The sequence below is a fragment of the Corvus cornix genome, chromosome 6 (genome assembly GCF_000738735.6).
Source record: "Corvus cornix cornix isolate S_Up_H32 chromosome 6, ASM73873v5, whole genome shotgun sequence".
Taxonomy (NCBI): Eukaryota; Metazoa; Chordata; class Aves; order Passeriformes; family Corvidae; genus Corvus; species Corvus cornix.
The window spans coordinates 8024989-8042829 of NC_046336.1; the positions used below are offsets into that span (position 1 = coordinate 8024989).

General features: G+C 49.7%; 1 protein-coding gene across 5 annotated transcripts in view; it reads left to right on the forward strand.

The window, feature by feature from the left end:
* Nucleotides 1-17841, forward strand: part of AFAP1L2 (actin filament associated protein 1 like 2) — a 66149-nt gene that overhangs the window by 45873 nt on the left and 2435 nt on the right. Inside the window, exons 5-19 of one of the 5 annotated variants that reach the window (XM_039553699.1) lie at nucleotides 2473-2563; nucleotides 6045-6128; nucleotides 8442-8647; nucleotides 9226-9405; nucleotides 9981-10070; nucleotides 10829-10913; nucleotides 11569-11673; nucleotides 12140-12351; nucleotides 14018-14163; nucleotides 14712-14823; nucleotides 15493-15732; nucleotides 15816-15993; nucleotides 16207-16371; nucleotides 16645-16826; nucleotides 17434-17562. In XM_039553699.1, coding sequence (XP_039409633.1) covers nucleotides 2473-2563; nucleotides 6045-6128; nucleotides 8442-8647; nucleotides 9226-9405; nucleotides 9981-10070; nucleotides 10829-10913; nucleotides 11569-11673; nucleotides 12140-12351; nucleotides 14018-14163; nucleotides 14712-14823; nucleotides 15493-15732; nucleotides 15816-15993; nucleotides 16207-16371; nucleotides 16645-16826; nucleotides 17434-17562 — 2205 coding nt within the window. Of the gene's footprint in view, nucleotides 1-2472; nucleotides 2564-6044; nucleotides 6129-8441; nucleotides 8648-9225; nucleotides 9406-9980; nucleotides 10071-10828; nucleotides 10914-11568; nucleotides 11674-12139; nucleotides 12352-14017; nucleotides 14164-14711; nucleotides 14824-15492; nucleotides 15733-15815; nucleotides 15994-16203; nucleotides 16372-16644; nucleotides 16827-17433; nucleotides 17563-17841 lie in introns of all 5 variants that reach the window. The other 4 variants (XM_039553697.1, XM_039553698.1, XM_039553700.1 and 1 more) reach the window with 4 other exon arrangements.

The following is a 17841-nucleotide window of genomic DNA, read 5'->3' on the forward strand; positions in this document are numbered from 1 at the left end:
AGGGGGAAATAGATCTTCCCTGTCTGTGTTTGCAGCTCAGTGCAGGCAGGAGCCACAGCCACCTGGGTGGTGGAGGGTGGAGCACAGCTCCTTACACAGAACCTGGGAGGTTAGCAGAGGAATTCAGATTAGATCTATTTTAGCTCTGCAGAGTTTTCTGTGGTTTGGTGACACTCAGGCACCCTGTGGTGTTGCTCTACACTTGCCTTTTGAGGCATGGAAGAAATATGGTGATAAAGCTCTGCACAGCAGATTGTCCCTGGTACCCACTGACACCAGCAGTCATTAGGCAACCCAACAGGGGTGGCCCACTTGGATCCCACTGATTTCTTTGGATTTGTCCCAAAACAACCTTTAAACAATGAGTTCTGCCGGCCACGGCTCAGACATTGGTGACCTCTGCTCTGCTGCAGCCCTGGCAGCTCTGCCTCTTCCCGCAGCCATCTGCAGGGAAAGTCCTGTGGTGCAGATGCAGACACCCAAGGTGGTTATATTTGCATATTCATGGTGCCATAATGCAACAGGCAAATGTTCTGCAAGGGCCAGCATGGTTAAATAACACAATATATGCCCTTTGACTTAAGTTAGAGAGTAAACAACTCCATGCCCCTAGGGAAAGAGGAGACAAAACAAATACCTTCTGGGGCAGCCAAGGTGCAGTCCCACCTATTCTCTGTTGGCTTCCATTGTCTGTGGGAAACAAAACGGAGCAGCCCCTTCCCTGACAGTTGTGGGATGGAGTCAAAAAAACCCCACAGCATTTCTTTGTGTAGGCAATTTGTTTATGGCCAGCACAAAGCTGTGAGCTGGCTACACACAGGAGACCACCACAGATGGCAATTACAGACACATTTCCTAGCCAGGGAAGGGATTAAGTAAAGCCTTGGAGTGGCTGGGTTTGTTTTTTTTCTTTAATGTAACACATTAGGACAAGAAGTTCCTAAACCTTTTAAGTGTTTGGAGGGCAAGTGTTTTCCAGCAGTGTTCTACGTGGCTCTGGAAGGAAAGTTCAGTCTGCTCACAGCATCTGGCAGACCCATGTAAGAAGGAGTTTTAGCACTGGAGGAGTTTGGGAGGTTGGTGGAGCCACGGGCAGCTCGCCCACGTGGAAACAGACGTGTGACTTTGGTGTGGTCAGGGTTCCTTGCTCCCACAGACTCAGCAGCTTCCCTTTGTGGGCAGCTGCTGGCCAGAAAATCCTTTCCTTCAAAGCTTCCTTTCTGCTTCTGGGCACCAGTAGCTGCTGGTGGAAACATCCGGGGCAAGATGGGCAGCTTTGCACCTGCATTTGATGACATTGGCATGACCTGCAAAGGACTGATCTTGCCTTAGCTGTGCCCTGCAATGCTGATGCACAGCTGGCCCCTCTTCCCTAAGCCCCCAGGAGCAATCATGTGGGCTGGCACAATGCATTATTCTGGCCTTCAACCTTGCTCTCTCTGCAGAGAGAGCTGCTTTTGTGGTCCTCCTCCTGGGGAGAGTGGGGCTTTAACCCTGAGCATCCCATCAGGGTTTGCACAGCCTCAGTCGGGTCAGCTGAAGCATTGTGAGCCAGAGCAACCTGTTGTCACATGTCTGGGGGTGGTTTGACCTCGGTGAGGAGTAGGGACACCTCGTTGGGAACAGGGGGATGCTCCTGTCAGGTCAGGGTGGGAGATAGGATGCCAGGTATTTGGGAAGAGAATAAGCTCTGTGCTCATCCTACTGATCTGTTCTTGCTGCTGCTCTGCTGTCTCATGTCCAACATCTGTGTGAATCACCTGAAAAGTAAAAAGTTTGTTTTGTAGCTTTTTTTTTCCCCCCTCACATATTGGTATTTCTAAGGGATCAAGGCATGTGTTTCCTGCCAGCCCTTGCTTGTGTTTAGGGAGGGGTTTGGCAGGCACCACAGGGATTTTCCAGCACTTGGACTCTTTTCAAAGGCTTATTTTCCATTGGTGTTGTTTATCCATTTCCTTCATTTTTTGTTAAGAGCACAATTAAAGATTCACAATATAGTTCCTAAAGCAGAGATTTTTAACTGTTGGTTTCTATCAGTCAGAGACTTGGAGACATGACCAGAGACTGCTCAGTTTAAGCTTTCAGTGTAAAGCCAGGGTTGCACCAATTGTCCTCCCTTCTGGTTCCCTGATAAGATAATCCATAGAACAGAGGGCCATCCCCAGCTATGACGGGGAGCTTAGGGGGGTCAGTGCAGCAGGCAGAAATCTCAGTTGAGGGACAGGCCGATGGGTTGCAACCGCTACTATGAGTTGATCTTCCCAGGGCTTTTAGCAATGTGAAAGAAAGTAACATTTGTGATGCAATTAGAGAGTAATTTCAATTTATATTCGAGTTAACTGTACCACATCTAAAAGATCTCATCCACTGGGATGCACTTGAGTGCTAAAATTAAAGGAAAAAGGATGCCCCATTGTTTTCAAGGATTTGTTTTACCTTAAATAATGTTTTTTTAATGTGTTTATTCTGCAGATTCTCGAAACAAAACAACCTCCGGTCCCCAAGATTGAATCCCCAGAGGGATATTACGAAGAGGCTGAGCCCTATGACATCTCTGTAAATGGTATATCCCAGCTAACCCTTGGGAGGGGGTTCATGTGGGAGATGGAGGACTTGAGGTTTATGAGAATCAGTAAATGAAAGCACAGATATTTCATACAGCTTTTGGGAAAAAAATTGTTTTCTGCTGCTCATCGAACTTGATATTACAGACTTAATGCTAGCTGGAAAGCAAAGACTACTGAATCACTCCAATTTTTAACTTTCCTGTAGAAGTAAGTAATATGCTTGGGTCAGGATAACGTCACTGTAAAATGTTACAAACCATTGCAGGTTCTCTTTGTCTTGGTGGCTTTCTGGCAGATAGGCTGCAGTCAAACCCAAGTCTCTGCTCAGGACTGAGTGGTGAAGCTGTGGTGGCTTGCATTCGTGTCCTAGTGCTCTAATTGTCCCCTTGAGGCTCAAAATCCGTGGCTCTGCTGGTCTGTTGGGAGTGATAACCATTTTTATAATTGGCTCTTTATTCAGCTCTGTCTCTTGTGGCAGTTTAACCATCTGTAAACTTGATTAGAAAGCCACACTTCATATGAGGGGACAGCGTGTGGCTTCCCTTGCACACGCTCACCGCCTGGGACAGCACCCCCAGCCATGTCCTGGAGCAGTGCCACCCATGCCTGTCCCCTGCGGGCTCCCCACCCCTCCGGGAGGAGGCTGCTGCATTCAGGTTGAGCTCCAACATTCTCACTTTTTACGATGCATTCCTGCATCCTTTCAGTGAACACCCTTCACTGAGAGATTGCCTTCCTCTGATCTGATAGCAGGGCTGATCTTGTCATGGCTTTATAATCCCTTTAAGCCCTTATGAGATAGATTATATCACCCTGCTGCAGAAGCAGATCTCTGCTCATCAGCCTTGGCTGCAGCAGAGTGTATGGCATGGGCAGAGCTGAGCAGGGAGGGTTGAGGCAAGCCAAGAAGTGAGAGTTAAGGGTGAAAGATTTGGGTCTAAACCCTTGGCTGTTGAATCTGAGCTTAACCTGAGAGAAGCTGGGTCCTCTCCAGCCTCAGTGTGAACTCCTGGGCTTTGGAGCTCCATGTCAGTGAACAGGAAGATGGTGCCCAGCTCAGATGGGAAAAGGTGCAGGCTCATCATGTCTGGGGTGAAAGATGCTGTTTGGTGCCGAGGAGAGGCCCCTCCACCTCTGCCGTGCGTTTTGCTGAAAGTCTCTGGGTTGATTGGCTGAGGTGAGGGCTGTGATGCCCTGTGAAGCCCTCCTGCATCTGGGGCCTCATCCTCAAGGCAGGGGGATTCCAATTGCCTGCAGTGTAAGATAAAGGAGCTTTTTTTTGCCCCCTGGTGAACACTGGGGAATTGGATAACATGTTAAGAGCTATGGCATAAAAAGGCACATGCCAGATTAGCTGGAGTACAGCCATGGATTGATGTGCTGGGATACCCAGCTTGTGTTACCTGGACAGTTCCATGAACTCGCCCTCAGTTCAGAGACTTGGCTGGCAGGAATCATAAATGCACACCCAGCTCCCACCTCTGCTTTTCCTTGGTAACCTGCTGCTCAGGGACACAAATACACCCAGAACCCACCCACCGAAATCTAGGCCAGTCAGATGCCGAAGGAAATGAGAGACCAGAGCTCTGCAAAAAGAGAGAAAAGCTCAGATGATGGGAGCAGTGTCAAAATAAGGCAGCTCTGCGTGGCTGGCTGTGGCTGCTGTGAACAGCTGTTGCACCAGCAGGCTCCGTGTTTTACTGAGCCCTTCCACAGCTGTAAGTGGACATTGGAGCCTGTGAAGCCAGCAGAGATGGAACAGACGATTCCAGTGATTCCTCACCACTGAGGTGTGTGGTGCCTTTGCATCCTGTGACTGCTCATCCACTGGTCCCCTCTGCAGGCCCCACCATGTCCCTTCTACCCAAACCTCCTGGTGTGCTACAAAAGTATGTTTTGCATGAGAAGGAGGGCAGCCTCATGAGAATCTCTGTGCTCTGGCAACCTCATGTTGGAGGTGGTTCCTTGGGGGGTGGTGAGCCAGAAGGAGGAGCAGGGAGAGATGTGGAGCAGCAGGTATGTGGCAGGAGGGGGCTGCAGGGGCTCAGGAGAAGTGTGGTGTGCTGTGCAGGTGGGAGGCTGGGCAGCAATACTGGTTTGCCTCAAGAGATCAGGCTGAAGCATGTGGGCAAACCTACAGATCCCTGTCCTGCCCTTTGTTTCAACCAGCACAAAGCTCCTCATCCTTTCCCCCTGCCCCACCCCGTGCCCTATCAGATGTCACTGGTACTTTGTACCTGTCCTACACAGAGTGATGCTCACTGCTAGCAAATGATTTGGGACCTTGGTGTGACTGCAGTTGTGAAAGGGCAGTCTGGACATGCATGGCTTTGCCCTGGCCAAAGATGGTAAAGCCTGGCACCAGTAACCCCCCAAGGCCTCTGTGCCCACCCCCTTTCCCCACAGGCTGGATAGGGAGGAGGATGGCAGTCCAGGGAGCTGCTGGTGGTGTTTCATAGAATCACAGAATGGCCTGGGCTGGAAGGGACCTTAAAGATCATCTCATTCCAACCTCCCTGCCATGTGCAGGAACACCTTTCACTAGACCAGGTTGCTCAGAGCTCCAGCCAGCCTTGCCTTGAATATTTACAGGGATAGCCATCCACACCTTCTCTGAGCAACCTGTGCCGGTTCCTCATCACACTTGCAGTGAAGAATTTTTTCCTAAAATCTAAGTTAAACCTATTCCCTTTCAGTTTGAATCCATTCTCCCTTGACCTGTCACTGTAAGCTCTTGTGAAAAGGCCCTCTGCAATACTGTTTCTGACAGCGTTACAGCATGGGCCTTGGAAGACACCCATGTGTCCCCAGACAAATGGGCGTAGTGAAATCAGACAAAAATAGGAACACACTAAAATAAGTGGGTGCACTGCCAAGAAAGGACATCAAAGCAAGCCTCCAGATGGGCTGAGGAGATAGAGGTTTCATGCAGCATTGGGGTGGGACTGCGAGGCACTGTAGCAAACTGTGGATGAATTAATTAAAATGAAGCAGGGTGAGTCCGCTGGGTCTCGGGGTCCATCTTTCATCAGCAGCGCTCCCGCCCCTCCGTTGGGGACGCTCTGCCTTTCATTTCCCAGCTTCGGCAAAGGCTGCTGCTTCCCTTCCCTCTTGGGCTGAAATGTGTTAAACCCTTATCAGCAGCCTTTGCATAATTGGAGGGTGCAGTAAGGAGCGGGGTGAAAACGGGAGAGGGGCTACGCGGCTGCCAACTGAGCAATAATTATTCTGGCTGAAACAGCTCATCGGCCCTGCCTGCTTTTAATTACGATGATGATGATTGTGTTTTAAAGGGAATTGCCTTGTTTGAGGGGATGGGTTGAAAACGCTGTCCCTGTTTGAAGTCTCAGCCTACCTATGGCATGCAGGGATGGGACAGCCCCACTGGCCGAGGGGATGGACGCCCTTGTTCTCTGCATTTGCTTATCTGTGGCTTTCTCTCTTTGTCTCCCTTTCTCTTTCTTTTTGACTGTGCAGGTCTTTTTGGTAGGCTTGCTGCGGCTGGACCCAGGCCAGGGTTGCAGGTTACTGAGGGAGTTATTTATGCCACAATAACAATGGGTATGGCATGCTTTCCAAACCTGAAGTGCCTTTTTTTAACAACAGCAACAAAAAAACCCCAAAAAACCCCCAAAACCTCAGTTTTAGCAAAGATTATCAGGTACCTCCCCCTGGATTTGCCTGTTACATGCATGGAGGGTAACCACCTCTTCCTGTCTGTTATGCAGAAGGCATTATTTTTTGTGGCTTTCCCTGTGCTCAGGATGACAATGAAGAGAACTTCCCTAGATTTTATTCCCCTGGTTCTGTCACTGGTGTGGAGCTGATGTGTGATAATGCTGGCTGTACTGGCGAGTAGCTGTTTGGTGAATGATTGAAGGTGCTCCGCTGGGGCAAAGCCGGATTGGGAGTGTAAGATGGTTGGAGCTTCCTGCATCATGGCATTGATTTAGCTCCCTGGGATCTCACTCATGGGAAGACCCACAGGAAAGCACAGGTGGATTTAGATAAAGACATCGAAGATTGTGGCTGCCACCGATGCCTGAGCTGTATGACTCAGGACTCAGTGAGCCTTAGTAGTGACCACAGGGTTGTCACAAGCCACCAGGCAAGGCCTGTCCCAGTTTGCCGGCTGCCCAGCCTGGTAAATGCCTTTCCTTCATGAGGCTGTAGCACTGTCACCAGGCCAGCAGTGGCTGCAGTGCTCTTCCCTACTTGAAGAGCTCATCTCATGAGGAACCATACGTGTGGTTGTGGTTGATGCACAAAAGAGCATCCAGGTCTTCTCAGGAGGAAGGTGGCAGCCTGAGACCTACTGCTTAGGTGGGGGGCACCAGAAACTTCCAGAAAGGGCCAGAGGGGTGGTTAGTGATAGCCCCATGAGGATAAGGAGGGAGATTTGGAAGATGAGGTTCCCTTTGGCATCGTTGCTGCTACTGCATATGGAAAGATCCCTTAGCAGTGCAGAGGTTCAGCTGCTTGGTGTTTGTAGGGTTGAGAAACCTCTACACTTTTACTCCACCTGAATTTCTGCAGAGGGTGCCTGTGGACCCTCTGCAGAAAGGGTCTGCAGAGGGGGGTAAAGTTTTCCCATAAAAGATGGACAGTTTGATACACTGAGAGTGTGGAGGTGGTGAGGCAGTCGTGTGCTCCATTCAGAGACTTCAAAAGGGAGTGTTTGCTTTTTAAAAAGTTTGTTTAATTGGTGCAGTTTTGATCACTTGAGGAAGGTTATGGAGTGAGATTTCACTGGGGGTAAGAGTGTAGCTTTGTTACTGTGTCTCAGTTCCTTTTATTTAAAGAACAAACCCAACTGAAATGTTCTTCAGTGAATCTCCTAATGGCTTTTTCTTTCTCTTTTCTCACTGCTTTTCTTCTTTTAATCTGCACCGATCTGATAACATTATTTTTATGTAGATAGTAAGATCTGGTGAGAATCCAAATTAGATTAAATTCTAGTGAGAGAAACTTAACAATACCTCTCCATGCTGTTTGATAGGACAAGAATGCAAAACCCTGCACAGATGCTCCCCAAATCTTACCATCTTGCTCTGTGAGCTTATCTTGTGACTTAGAGCTGTAAATGTCAGCAGAGCACTGCAAATCCCCCTACAGTCAGGGGAAACATTTTCCATGTTTCTGATGAGCCTGGTACCAATGATTAGCTTGAAAACTCCAATAATCTGCAATGCATTAGAGCTGAGTACTGAAAATTCCAAATCATCCTAGTAACAACAATCCATTTAAGAATGGACATAAAAAATGTTGTTACTGCGCCTGACATTTGCCACTTATGACTAATTTTTGGTCCTGCAACAGTGTGTTACTTCAAAGCCCCTTGCTGTCCCTTTAGATGCTGAGGAGAGAGAGAGGGACCTGTTAGACCAGAGAGGGAAAGTGAATGACATCTCAAATACAAGAGATCATTGCTTGCTGCATGGCCTTGCAAATACCATTTTTACTTCTGGCATTTAGAGGACAAGGGCTGATTGTAGCTTGCTGTTGCCTTAAAAATTATGCATATTTGGCTTGAAGTGGAAAGTAGTGAAGGCATCTTTGGGGGGAAAGCAGCAAACATCAGGAAATGTCTAAGGGAATGTTCTCAAATTTGTTGTCAACTGAGAAGTGTCTTTTGAGTGTTTGCTAACAGAGGCTATTAGGCACAAAATACTGCAATGCAATTCATACTGGGCTAGAAAGAAAAAAGGATCTATGAGGATAATTTTCCTATTAATTATCCTTCTGTAGGAGAGCCTCAAAAGACACGTCCCTGCACTGGAAGCTTGTGCATGTGTGAGCATGGCTGAGGGAAGCATTTGACTCAAGAGTTATTCTAAAAATGGATTTAATGATAGAGCTTTGCTTTTGTTATAGAAGATGGTGAAGCTGTTAGTAGTTCCTACGAATCTTATGATGAGGAGGAGAGCAGCAAAGGCAAGTCAGCAACCCATCAGTGGCCATCCCCAGAGGCTACCATTGAGCTGATGAAGGATGCCCGCATCTGTGCCTTCCTGTGGAGAAAGAAGTGGCTGGGACAGTGGGCAAAACAGCTGTGTGTTATCAAGGACACCAGGTTGCTGGTGAGTAGATCCTCTACTCTCTGTCTAAAATAATCTGGTTTTATGAGCTGGGGAAGGAAGTGGCACCTCAGACCATGTTAACGAGCTGGCAAAAAAAGAAGTACCCTTAGAAGCAATGCTTCAAAAACCATGTCCTGGAGATTTGGGGATCTTATTCCATTTTCAGAAGGAACATGGGAATGGGATTGCTGAAGGGGGCACAAGGACACATTTGTGGCCAAAATCCCAATCCCCAAAAATGTCTAGGGGTACTTTTTGAGGGAAACTTTTTGAGGTGGTTGAGCAGAAGGGATACTTATCCCAGAGGCTAACAACATACTTAATCCTGTGTCAGTAAAAGGTATTTCAGACTTTATATGCATGCGCTCAGATGTATGTGTATCTGTGCACACAGGGGTGTCCTGTGTGTAGTCTGTGCAGACTTTTTAGGACACAGCTTTGTAGAGCTGTAGGATGTCCTTGTGTTCAGTGTACTCAATGCATGAGGCTGCACTGAGTCACTTACGGGGTTGAGTTTGTACCAGTGAGCAGGAAGGTTCCTCCTCTGCCTCTCACCTGCTCCCATCTTCCTTCCCCAGTGCTACAAGAGCTCCAAAGACCACAACCCTCAACTCGACGTGAATTTGCTGGGCTGCACTGTCATTCACAAGGAAAAGCAAGTGAGGAAGAAAGAGCACAAGCTGAAGATCATCCCCACGAACGCTGATGTCATCGTGCTGGGGCTGCAGAGTAAAGACCAGGCGGAGCAGTGGCTCAGGGTCAGTGACACCTTCAGGACTTGTCCCACCCGTGCTCCCATGCTTTGCTGGGAGATCAGATCTTATCTCAGCCCAGTGCTTCTGTGCTCTGGCTCCCTTCCTCACTGCAAGCCTTTATACAAATACACCACTTCATTTTCATATCATAGGACAGAGTCTTCCTGCAGCTCCCTGCCGCCTTCAGTGTGCTGGAGGCCATGTGGATACCTCCCAGCCCAGCTGCTGTGGCAGGGGGGATGTCTGGGGTGGGTGCCCATCATGAATTGACTGAGGACATGGGTAAATGTGGCCCTTCCCCTGAGACAGCAGCAGGAGGAGGAGCCTTCCTGGAGCCCAGGACAGCCACGGGGCTGTGAGACGCCAGGGCTGCCTTTGCTGGCAGCCTCTCCCAGCGACTGGGATCCAGCAATTTCTGCTGGATGCCTGATGCAACCCCAGGACAGTCTGCAGGGTCACAGGGACAGTAAACTGTGGACCTCTCAGGCTGCTGTGGTTTTGCCTGTCCTAGTTGGAGGAGATTAATTGATCCTGTTACTGCAGCTTTCTCACAGGCTTTGGCTTCCCCTTCTGCACAGGTAATCCAGGAGACCAGTGGTCTGCTCTGTGAAGGAGGCAGTGAAGGCAACCAGTACATCCCAGACTCGCAGCGTCTCAGTTACCCAAAGGTACATCTTGTCTCTACAGACAGAACGAGCACTTAGGCTTTTCAGCCCTATTCCTTTAATAGGTGGTAGTGTAGGTGCCTTAATTTTAGCTAAGAAAAGACTGATACCAGTGTAACCAGACCCCTGTACTGCTGAAAAGGAGCATTCTTGGAGCCATCCTAATTTTCATTTGCTTCTTAATTTTGTTGCCATATCTCCCCTCCCAGACTAACTCAGTGTTTGGCTCTCCACTATCTAGGGCAGCAGCTGCTATCTCATCCAATGGGATGGTTGTGTTCCCCAAGAGCTTTGGGAGGGACATAGACCCTTGGATGCCAGGGCTTGGGCCATCTCTACTCCAGGTTTAGGTGACACTCCCCTGGGAGCAGTTTGTTCCAAAACAGTGGGAGGACAAAGAAACTTTCGTAAGTCTCTGGTGGACACCCAAAATGGACCTGTTTGGGCACCTGGCTGGTTCCTCTGCCCATGCCCCCTATAGGGACTGTCAAATGCCCCCACCAGCCAGGCTGCAGTGCAGGAGGCCATAGAGTGGCCCCATTGGTGCCACTGTGTCTCTTCAGAGGTGGGACATGCTCAGGAGCAATGGGAAGGGCACAGTGTGAGTGAGCTGGCTGGGGATGTCTGGGTGAAAGCATCTGCTACAGAGAGAGTGGGACCTCTTCATATGGGAGAAGGGGAAAAAGGTCCTTGCAGCACGTTCTGGCTGGAAGAACGGGTCACCTGCATGTGTGGAGCTTGTGCCTGGTGCTTGTTGACAGGTGGAGGTGTCCGAGAGATACTCTGCAGCCTCCGAGAGCGGGAGCAGCACTGATGGCCACCCAGAGACAGCTGAGACAAAAGATGGTAAAACCTCATCCTGGGAATGACAGGGAAAACGGGCCCTTGACCCTGCATGGGACCAGGGCTTCTGTAGCTTCTGCCACTGCCACCTCAAACAGACCTGATGAAAGCCATGTGTGCATTCACTGCCTGGGAATTTGATATTCCTACCAGCATTACCTGTTGATTCCACAGCCTTATTCACACACTGACTGGTGTGCTCAGCAGGAAAATGCTGAAGAGGCTCTTTGGAAATAAACTTTTTCCCTCCCCACCTTGCATCCCTGTTTTAGAGAGGAAAACACTTGAATACAGTAAATGCTTATGGGTAAGGGTTCTTAATTAAATTCTTTGTGGTGTAGGAAAGTGAAGGGAGGTGGGAATCTGCACAGCAAGAGCTGTGCAAACACTTCCCACTGCTGCCGCAGCGACTGGCCTTTGGTCAGAGCTAACCCGCATGTAAAGCAATACAGACTAGCATCTTCCACAAATCCCTAACTGAGCTTACTGGGGCCATCTTGCCCCTGAACTCCCTGGGCTTTGGACTTTTCCAGCCTGTCCCTGAGTCTCAGGTTTGCCCTCTGCAAGGGATGTGTGTGAGGTGGGGGCAGGACCCCCAGCTGGGACAGTGGGCTGGGAGCTGGGAAAGCCACACATGTGTCTTTTCCATTTCTGGTAGTTAAGAAGAAGGGCACAACTGGCCTGAAACTGAGCAACCTGATGAACCTCGGGAGGAAGAAGTCCAGCTCCCTGGAGAGCCCAGAGAGATCCCTGGAGACTTCGAGTAAGTGGCAGCATGAGTCCCTCTGCAGGGACTTGTCTCAGGGCTGGAGCTCAGTGTGCAGGGTAGATGAGCACCAGGCATTATCCTCCTCAAATGTGTCTGTGCCAGGTGGTCCTGCCAGTAAATCCATGCAGATTATGGTGCCTGTGGCTCACAGGGTGACCCAAGAGGAAGGGTGGGTAATACCAGACATGCACTGGGACCAACTTTGTCCAACCATCTGCAGCTAACTTGCAGCTCCAAACCTATCCTGAATTTCAAGGGTCTAATTTTCAAGATTTTTACCCTTTTCACCCTGTTTTGTATGGATAGGACAGCTTGTCTTTGTGCTTCTGCTCTTTTTTTGGTGCCTGTGGCTTTGTGTTGTGTGGTGATCTCGTAACTTATGCATTAGATATCCCCATGCCTATAAATTAATATGGATTAAATGGAAAATGTGTCTTAAGTAAGCTGTGCTTGCTTGCAGGTTACCTGAATGTGCTGGTGAACAGCCAGTGGAAGTCACGGTGGTGTCAGATAAAAGATGGGCACCTCCACTTTTACCAGGACAAGAACCGAAGCAAACTGGCTCAGCAGCCCCTGAGTTTGGCAGGCTGTGAAATCATCCCAGAGCCAAGCCCTGATCACCTTTACTCCTTCCGCATCCTGCACAATGGGGAAGAACGGGTTGTTTTGGAGGTAGGGTGTACATTTCCAAGAAAGCTCCACTTAAAGTCATCAGCTTGTGTACCTTGGGAGGTTTAAATGCCAGTGAGTTCCTCCAGAGGAACCCTCAGTCCAGCAGAACAGAGCCTGAAGAGCAGGACTTTGGTTCATCTGCCTGTGGTCACCTGGAGTGTGTCCCACCCCACTGGTAATCTGGGCTGTGTCCAGAGGTCCATAGAGCCTTCATCTTAGGCACTCATCTTAGGGTGGGATGTGGGGTCCTCTGCAGGTTCCCATCTCTCTCCACCAACTGCAGGATAACCTTGGATAATTGAGTTCTGTGGAGTGCATTGCAGATGGTTAATGTTAGATGAGAAGAACGCCACTAGGGATTTAAGGCTGTGGTTAGGAGGAACAGAGAACTTCATCTTTTGACAACAGAGCCCCAAAGCCCCAAAGCCATGGGTCACGCATTCCAAGTAAGCCTATCACAGATCTGCCCCTGAAAGTGCAAGTGAATTCATCACCATCTGTTACTTTCCTTTGCCTGCATCCAGGAGTGTTTATCTCTAATCTTACTTCTCTCTGACGACAGCATGATTATAGTAGGAGGTGGACAATGTGAGCAATTTCCTGTATTTTTCCAGTGGGTGGAATATTTATAGCTAAACAACTGACTTCAAGGGCATGCCATGAAATTGGAAGATGTTTTTGTTGAGTTTCTGGTTCAGGGTATGTCTTTATCTAAGAAATTTTGCCCAATTGCAGATGTGAAGAAGAGGTGCTGGGAAAATTTACATTTTGTGAATGGAAGAATCTGTATTCTGTTGGGATGTCAGACTCAATGTACAGACTGGCTGGCTGGCAGGCTTCCCAGGGACTGAAGTCTCTGCTAAATAAAACAGACTGGAAGCTTAAAATACACTTTCCAGTTTGGAAAGTGTATATATATTCACTTACCCTGAATTTTACTTCGTGGTTACTGCTCTGACTCCTCAAATCAATGCAATAGGTTGCTGAATCAGCCAACTTCTTGATTCAGTTGGAGTCCCCTGCACTGGGGGTGCATGTGGCTATTTGCTAGAGCTGACTTCATGGCACAGAATTTAACTCTACATGTTGCAAAATGCCAGACTGCTCACTGCAGCCGGGAACTTGATACTGACCACGTTAAAGCAACTCTGACTCTCATGCTTTAAACTCTTCCCTTCCCCTCTCCCGTCTGCAAAGAGCCCTGGAAGGGGTTTCTGCTCTGGCAACGGGACCTCCTAGGCTCGGGTCTCCTTGCCTCTGTTCTAGCAATCCCATTGCTGCACTCTGCTGGTGCAAAATAAAACCCGCAGGCTTTCCTCACCCAAAGGTGCTCCCTGGTAGCATCTCCAGCCCCAGAGACTTCTTGTGCTCTTGTGCACAGCCGAGTTGATCACCACTGAAAGGAAAATGCAGACTGACTAGAAATTTTAGGAAGGAGCAGAGCAAAGAGCTGCATTTATGTAGCTGCCAAATTTTTGAATCAATCCATACACAGAGCTGTATTTTTAATGGAGCCTCAGCTTTATTATAAATACCCAGCAGTTCATCTCTCCCCTTGGAAGCCCAGGGGATTGCCAGCATGCTTCCCTACCCAATCTAAGCCCAAATCTGTGAGTGCAGAGAAACTGCTGCTGCAGCCTGTCCTGTCTGTCTGATCACCCTGCAGGCCAAGTCCTCGGAGGAAATGGGCCACTGGCTGGGCCTCCTCTTGTCGGAGTCGGGCTCGAAAACAGACCCGGAGGAATTTACCTACGATTACGTGGATGCTGACAGGGTTTCCTGCATTGTGAGCGCTGCGAAGAATTCCTTCTTGTATGTCAGGGGTAATGGGCTGGGGCTGAGTGGGGCTGGTAGAGGGGAAGCAAGCCAGAGCAGGGGCTCTCCCCTTGTGGGATGTTGGCTGCCATGGAAATAGGTGGTAAATTCACAGCTGCAGCTCAGTCACTTTCTCTTGGGACAGGAGAGCACTTACTGTCCCACCAGGGTGCATCTGGCCTGAGCTGCAGCTTGCCATGGGCCATGTGGCTGGGTGGCTATTGCAAAGGCAGGTTGGGCTCTCAGCCACCCAGCCCATCATGCCACTGGGGCAGAGTGACTGGGCTGCTGTGGCTGAGGGCTGGGCAGGAAAGGAGAGAGCTGAGGGGAAATACAGCTCCACTCTGGTGGGTGCTGCTTAATGGGCAACAGCAGCAGTGATCACACTGCTTTGTGTGGCTCTGCCATCTCCTCTGCTGCACCTGGCTGCCTGGCCTTGCCCAGACCTCAGGACTGGTGTTCTGAGATGTCCAAAAATGCAGCACTGCAGAGCCACGCAGCAAATCCGATCCCTCCTGATGGGATGTCCTGCTGCTTGTTCACAGCCTCATGCAGAGGAAATACTCGGAGCCCAACGCCTACATCGACAACCTGCCCAAGGGCAGGATGCAGCAGGATGAGCTGTACGACGATGTGGATCTGCCAGACCTGCCTGTGGTAAGACAGAGGCCCTGCTGCAGGGAGCTCTGGGGGGACCATGGCAAACATCTGGCCACAGAAAGTCTCCAGCAGTGAAAGGGGGGTTTTCCAACAGTGGTGAAGGGGATTCGCAGCCCCTGGGGAAATCCTGGCTTTTGCAATGGAGCAGAACCAAGTGCTGGAGAGGAGTTGCTAAGGAATGGGAGAGAGGTTTCCAGAAAGGAGCTGTAGGGATCCTCAGGCAGCTGGGATAAAATTCCCCATAAAATTTCATCAGCAAACAGCATGGATTATTTGGTGATAGTGGGCTTTTTGGAGCCTGGTATTTCAAAATTCCTTTTTATGCCTGTAAGAGCAAGTCCTGTGTGTAAGGGCAAGAACAATGGGTCATGCTGGGACTGGGACTGTTACCTCAGGAAAGGCAAAGAACATGGCAGGGGTTGCTGGATGTACAACAGTGTGATACCCTTGCATGGGGCTGCTGCTACCATCAGAGAGACCTATTGAAGGAAAACAGGAGGAGCCTTTCCTGCAGTACATCAAAAAGCCCTCTGTGCAATGACTCAGAGACTGGGCCTTTAGTTCCTCCAAGACTTTCGGAAAATACTCCAGATTGCCTGAGATAGTGCTGCTCTGCAGCGAGATGTTTCTTGTGCTTCTGGTTGCAGCAGATGGTCTCTTTTGCAGGAAGAAGTACCCAAGAGTGAGAGCAAATTGGAGGGGGACCAAGACAGAGTGTATCTGGATCTCACTCCAGTGAAGTCCTTCCTACACTGTGCTGGCAAGATGTCATGCCAGTCTTCACCCCTCAGCTCACCATCTTTAGAAAGGGCTGCCAACAAGGCTGCCCCAGAGAGCACAGCCGAGACAGCCCCCATGGCTAAGGAAGCTGAGCCCTGTACTAAGGCAACAGAGACCTTGGAGCAGGTACTGTCCAAACTGTGGGGCCAGGCGTAATCAGTGAGCCAGTTCCCTACACTTCATCATCCCACTTTGTTTCTCCTTTCCAGAAACACCCAGAGAAGCCAGAACCCGAGGAGGCTCTGCCACGGGTGCCTGCTGTCAAAATCCAGACCCAGCAGCAGAACGTTGCCTTCCCCCAGGCAGCCCCCGAGGTGCCAGTGGGCACAGTTCCAGTGGGCAGTCCCCAGCTGGTGCCTGCACACCGGCCCAAGATGCCACTGCCAGGTGAGTGGGCTGCTCAGATGGCCCAAGGGTGCTAAAAGAGAGGTGGTGCCCTGTGCTTTGACTAACATCTGCTCCACAGCAGTCTGTGTGCTGAGTCTCGTGGTTGGTGACTTTCCAGACCCTCACTTTTGTTTTCAAGCACCTGAAAAGGTTTTGTCCCTCCTGCTTTCTTCCTGTGACTGAGCTTGTTTTGGTGGGCTGTGTTTCCAGCAGCAGCAGTGGAAACCAAGCTGGGCAAGAACAGGACGGAGGCAGAGGTGAAACGGTTCACGGAGGAGAAGGAACGGCTGGAGAAGGAGAAGGATGAAATCCGGGCTCAGCTCACCCAGCTGCGCAAGGAGAGACGGGAGCTGAAGGAAATGCTTGGGGGCAGCACAGGTACAGCAGGGCAAGGTGGGATGTGTGGAAATGAGCCAGGGTGGGACTGTGGGGAAAGAGGGAGCAATGAACCTGGCCCTCCTGGGATCGGAAGGGATTGGGGGAACCTGGTGCTTTGAGCCAAACCACATAACCCAGATTGCACTAGAGCAAGAGCCACAGTCCCTCTTGGGGCAAAACACAAGGAAAATGTACAGGACATGCCGTGATCCCTACTCCCCTCAGGAGCTCCCCAGGTTCCCAGCAGGCACCAAGATTCCTCTCCCTTCACAGACAAGAGCCTGGAGCAGAGGCTGAAGGAGATAGATGAAGAATGCAAAAGGAAGGAGAGCCAGAGGGTGGACCTGGAGCTGAGCCTGGTGGAAGTGAAGGAGAACCTGAAGAAGGCAGAGTCTGGCCCAGTGACACTGGGCACGGCTGTGGACACCACCCACCTGGAGAACACAGCCCCGCGGGTACGTGGGGCACCCCTGGGATGCACAGCAGGGTCCTGGCCTCTAGGCAGTCACGCTGCTTAAAAATGTAATAATTAATAATAGCATCATTGGTGTAATATGCAATCTTGTATAAATGTATAGCTTATATGTATGTATTGATTATTATATATAATATACATAATATAATAATAATCTAATGAGGTAACAGCAGTAATGGGGAAGTGAAAGGGAGCAGAGGCTCAGGAGACTGGCTGTATTTTCCTGTGGGACCTTGAGCAACACCCTCCAGAGCCATGCAGGTCTGCACTCAGCTCCTTCTGAACTTGGCTGAGCTAAGGGATGGTTTTTGCAGGAGGAGATTCAGGCATCTAAATTCCTTCTTGGGAACTTGTTTCCCATGAAATGGAGATCTTCACCACCTGGATCCTGCTCTGTACTTCTACTTAAGTCCTCAAAACCCAAACACACCACAAACCCCCCTGGTATTTCTTTGAAATTGGCATGTCACTGAAACAATGCTTCTCAGTGCAAATGGGATGATTCTGTGACTAGGAGATGGTGGGAGAGGGCAGCAATCTCTCTCAGTAGTCTCTAGTCATAACCATTTCTATGATTTTTATTGTAGGTTCAGGCAAAAAGTGCCAGTCCAGCAAACAGCGCAGAGAACTCACCGGTCAACTCAGCAACAGCTTTAAAAAACCGGCCTTTATCTGTTATGGTCACGGGGAAGGGAACAGTCCTACAGAAAGCTAAGGTAAGGTACAGCAGAAAAATCCATCTGGGACGGCCACTGCTCTTCCCTTCTGGCAGTGGAGCAAACTGGCTGTGGTGGGATGGGGTTGTGGGGGGTCTCACGTCCGGGAAACACCCCTGACCAGCACAGTTCAGAGCACGTCAGCCTGGTTTTCCTCCAGTCTTTTCACCTGGGTTTGTCTTGCCTACAATTTAAATGAGTAAATATATGTATTGTTTATAACTTAGAGACATCCCGGACCCACCCTGCAGCCAAAACCACCCGGGGACCAGATGATCA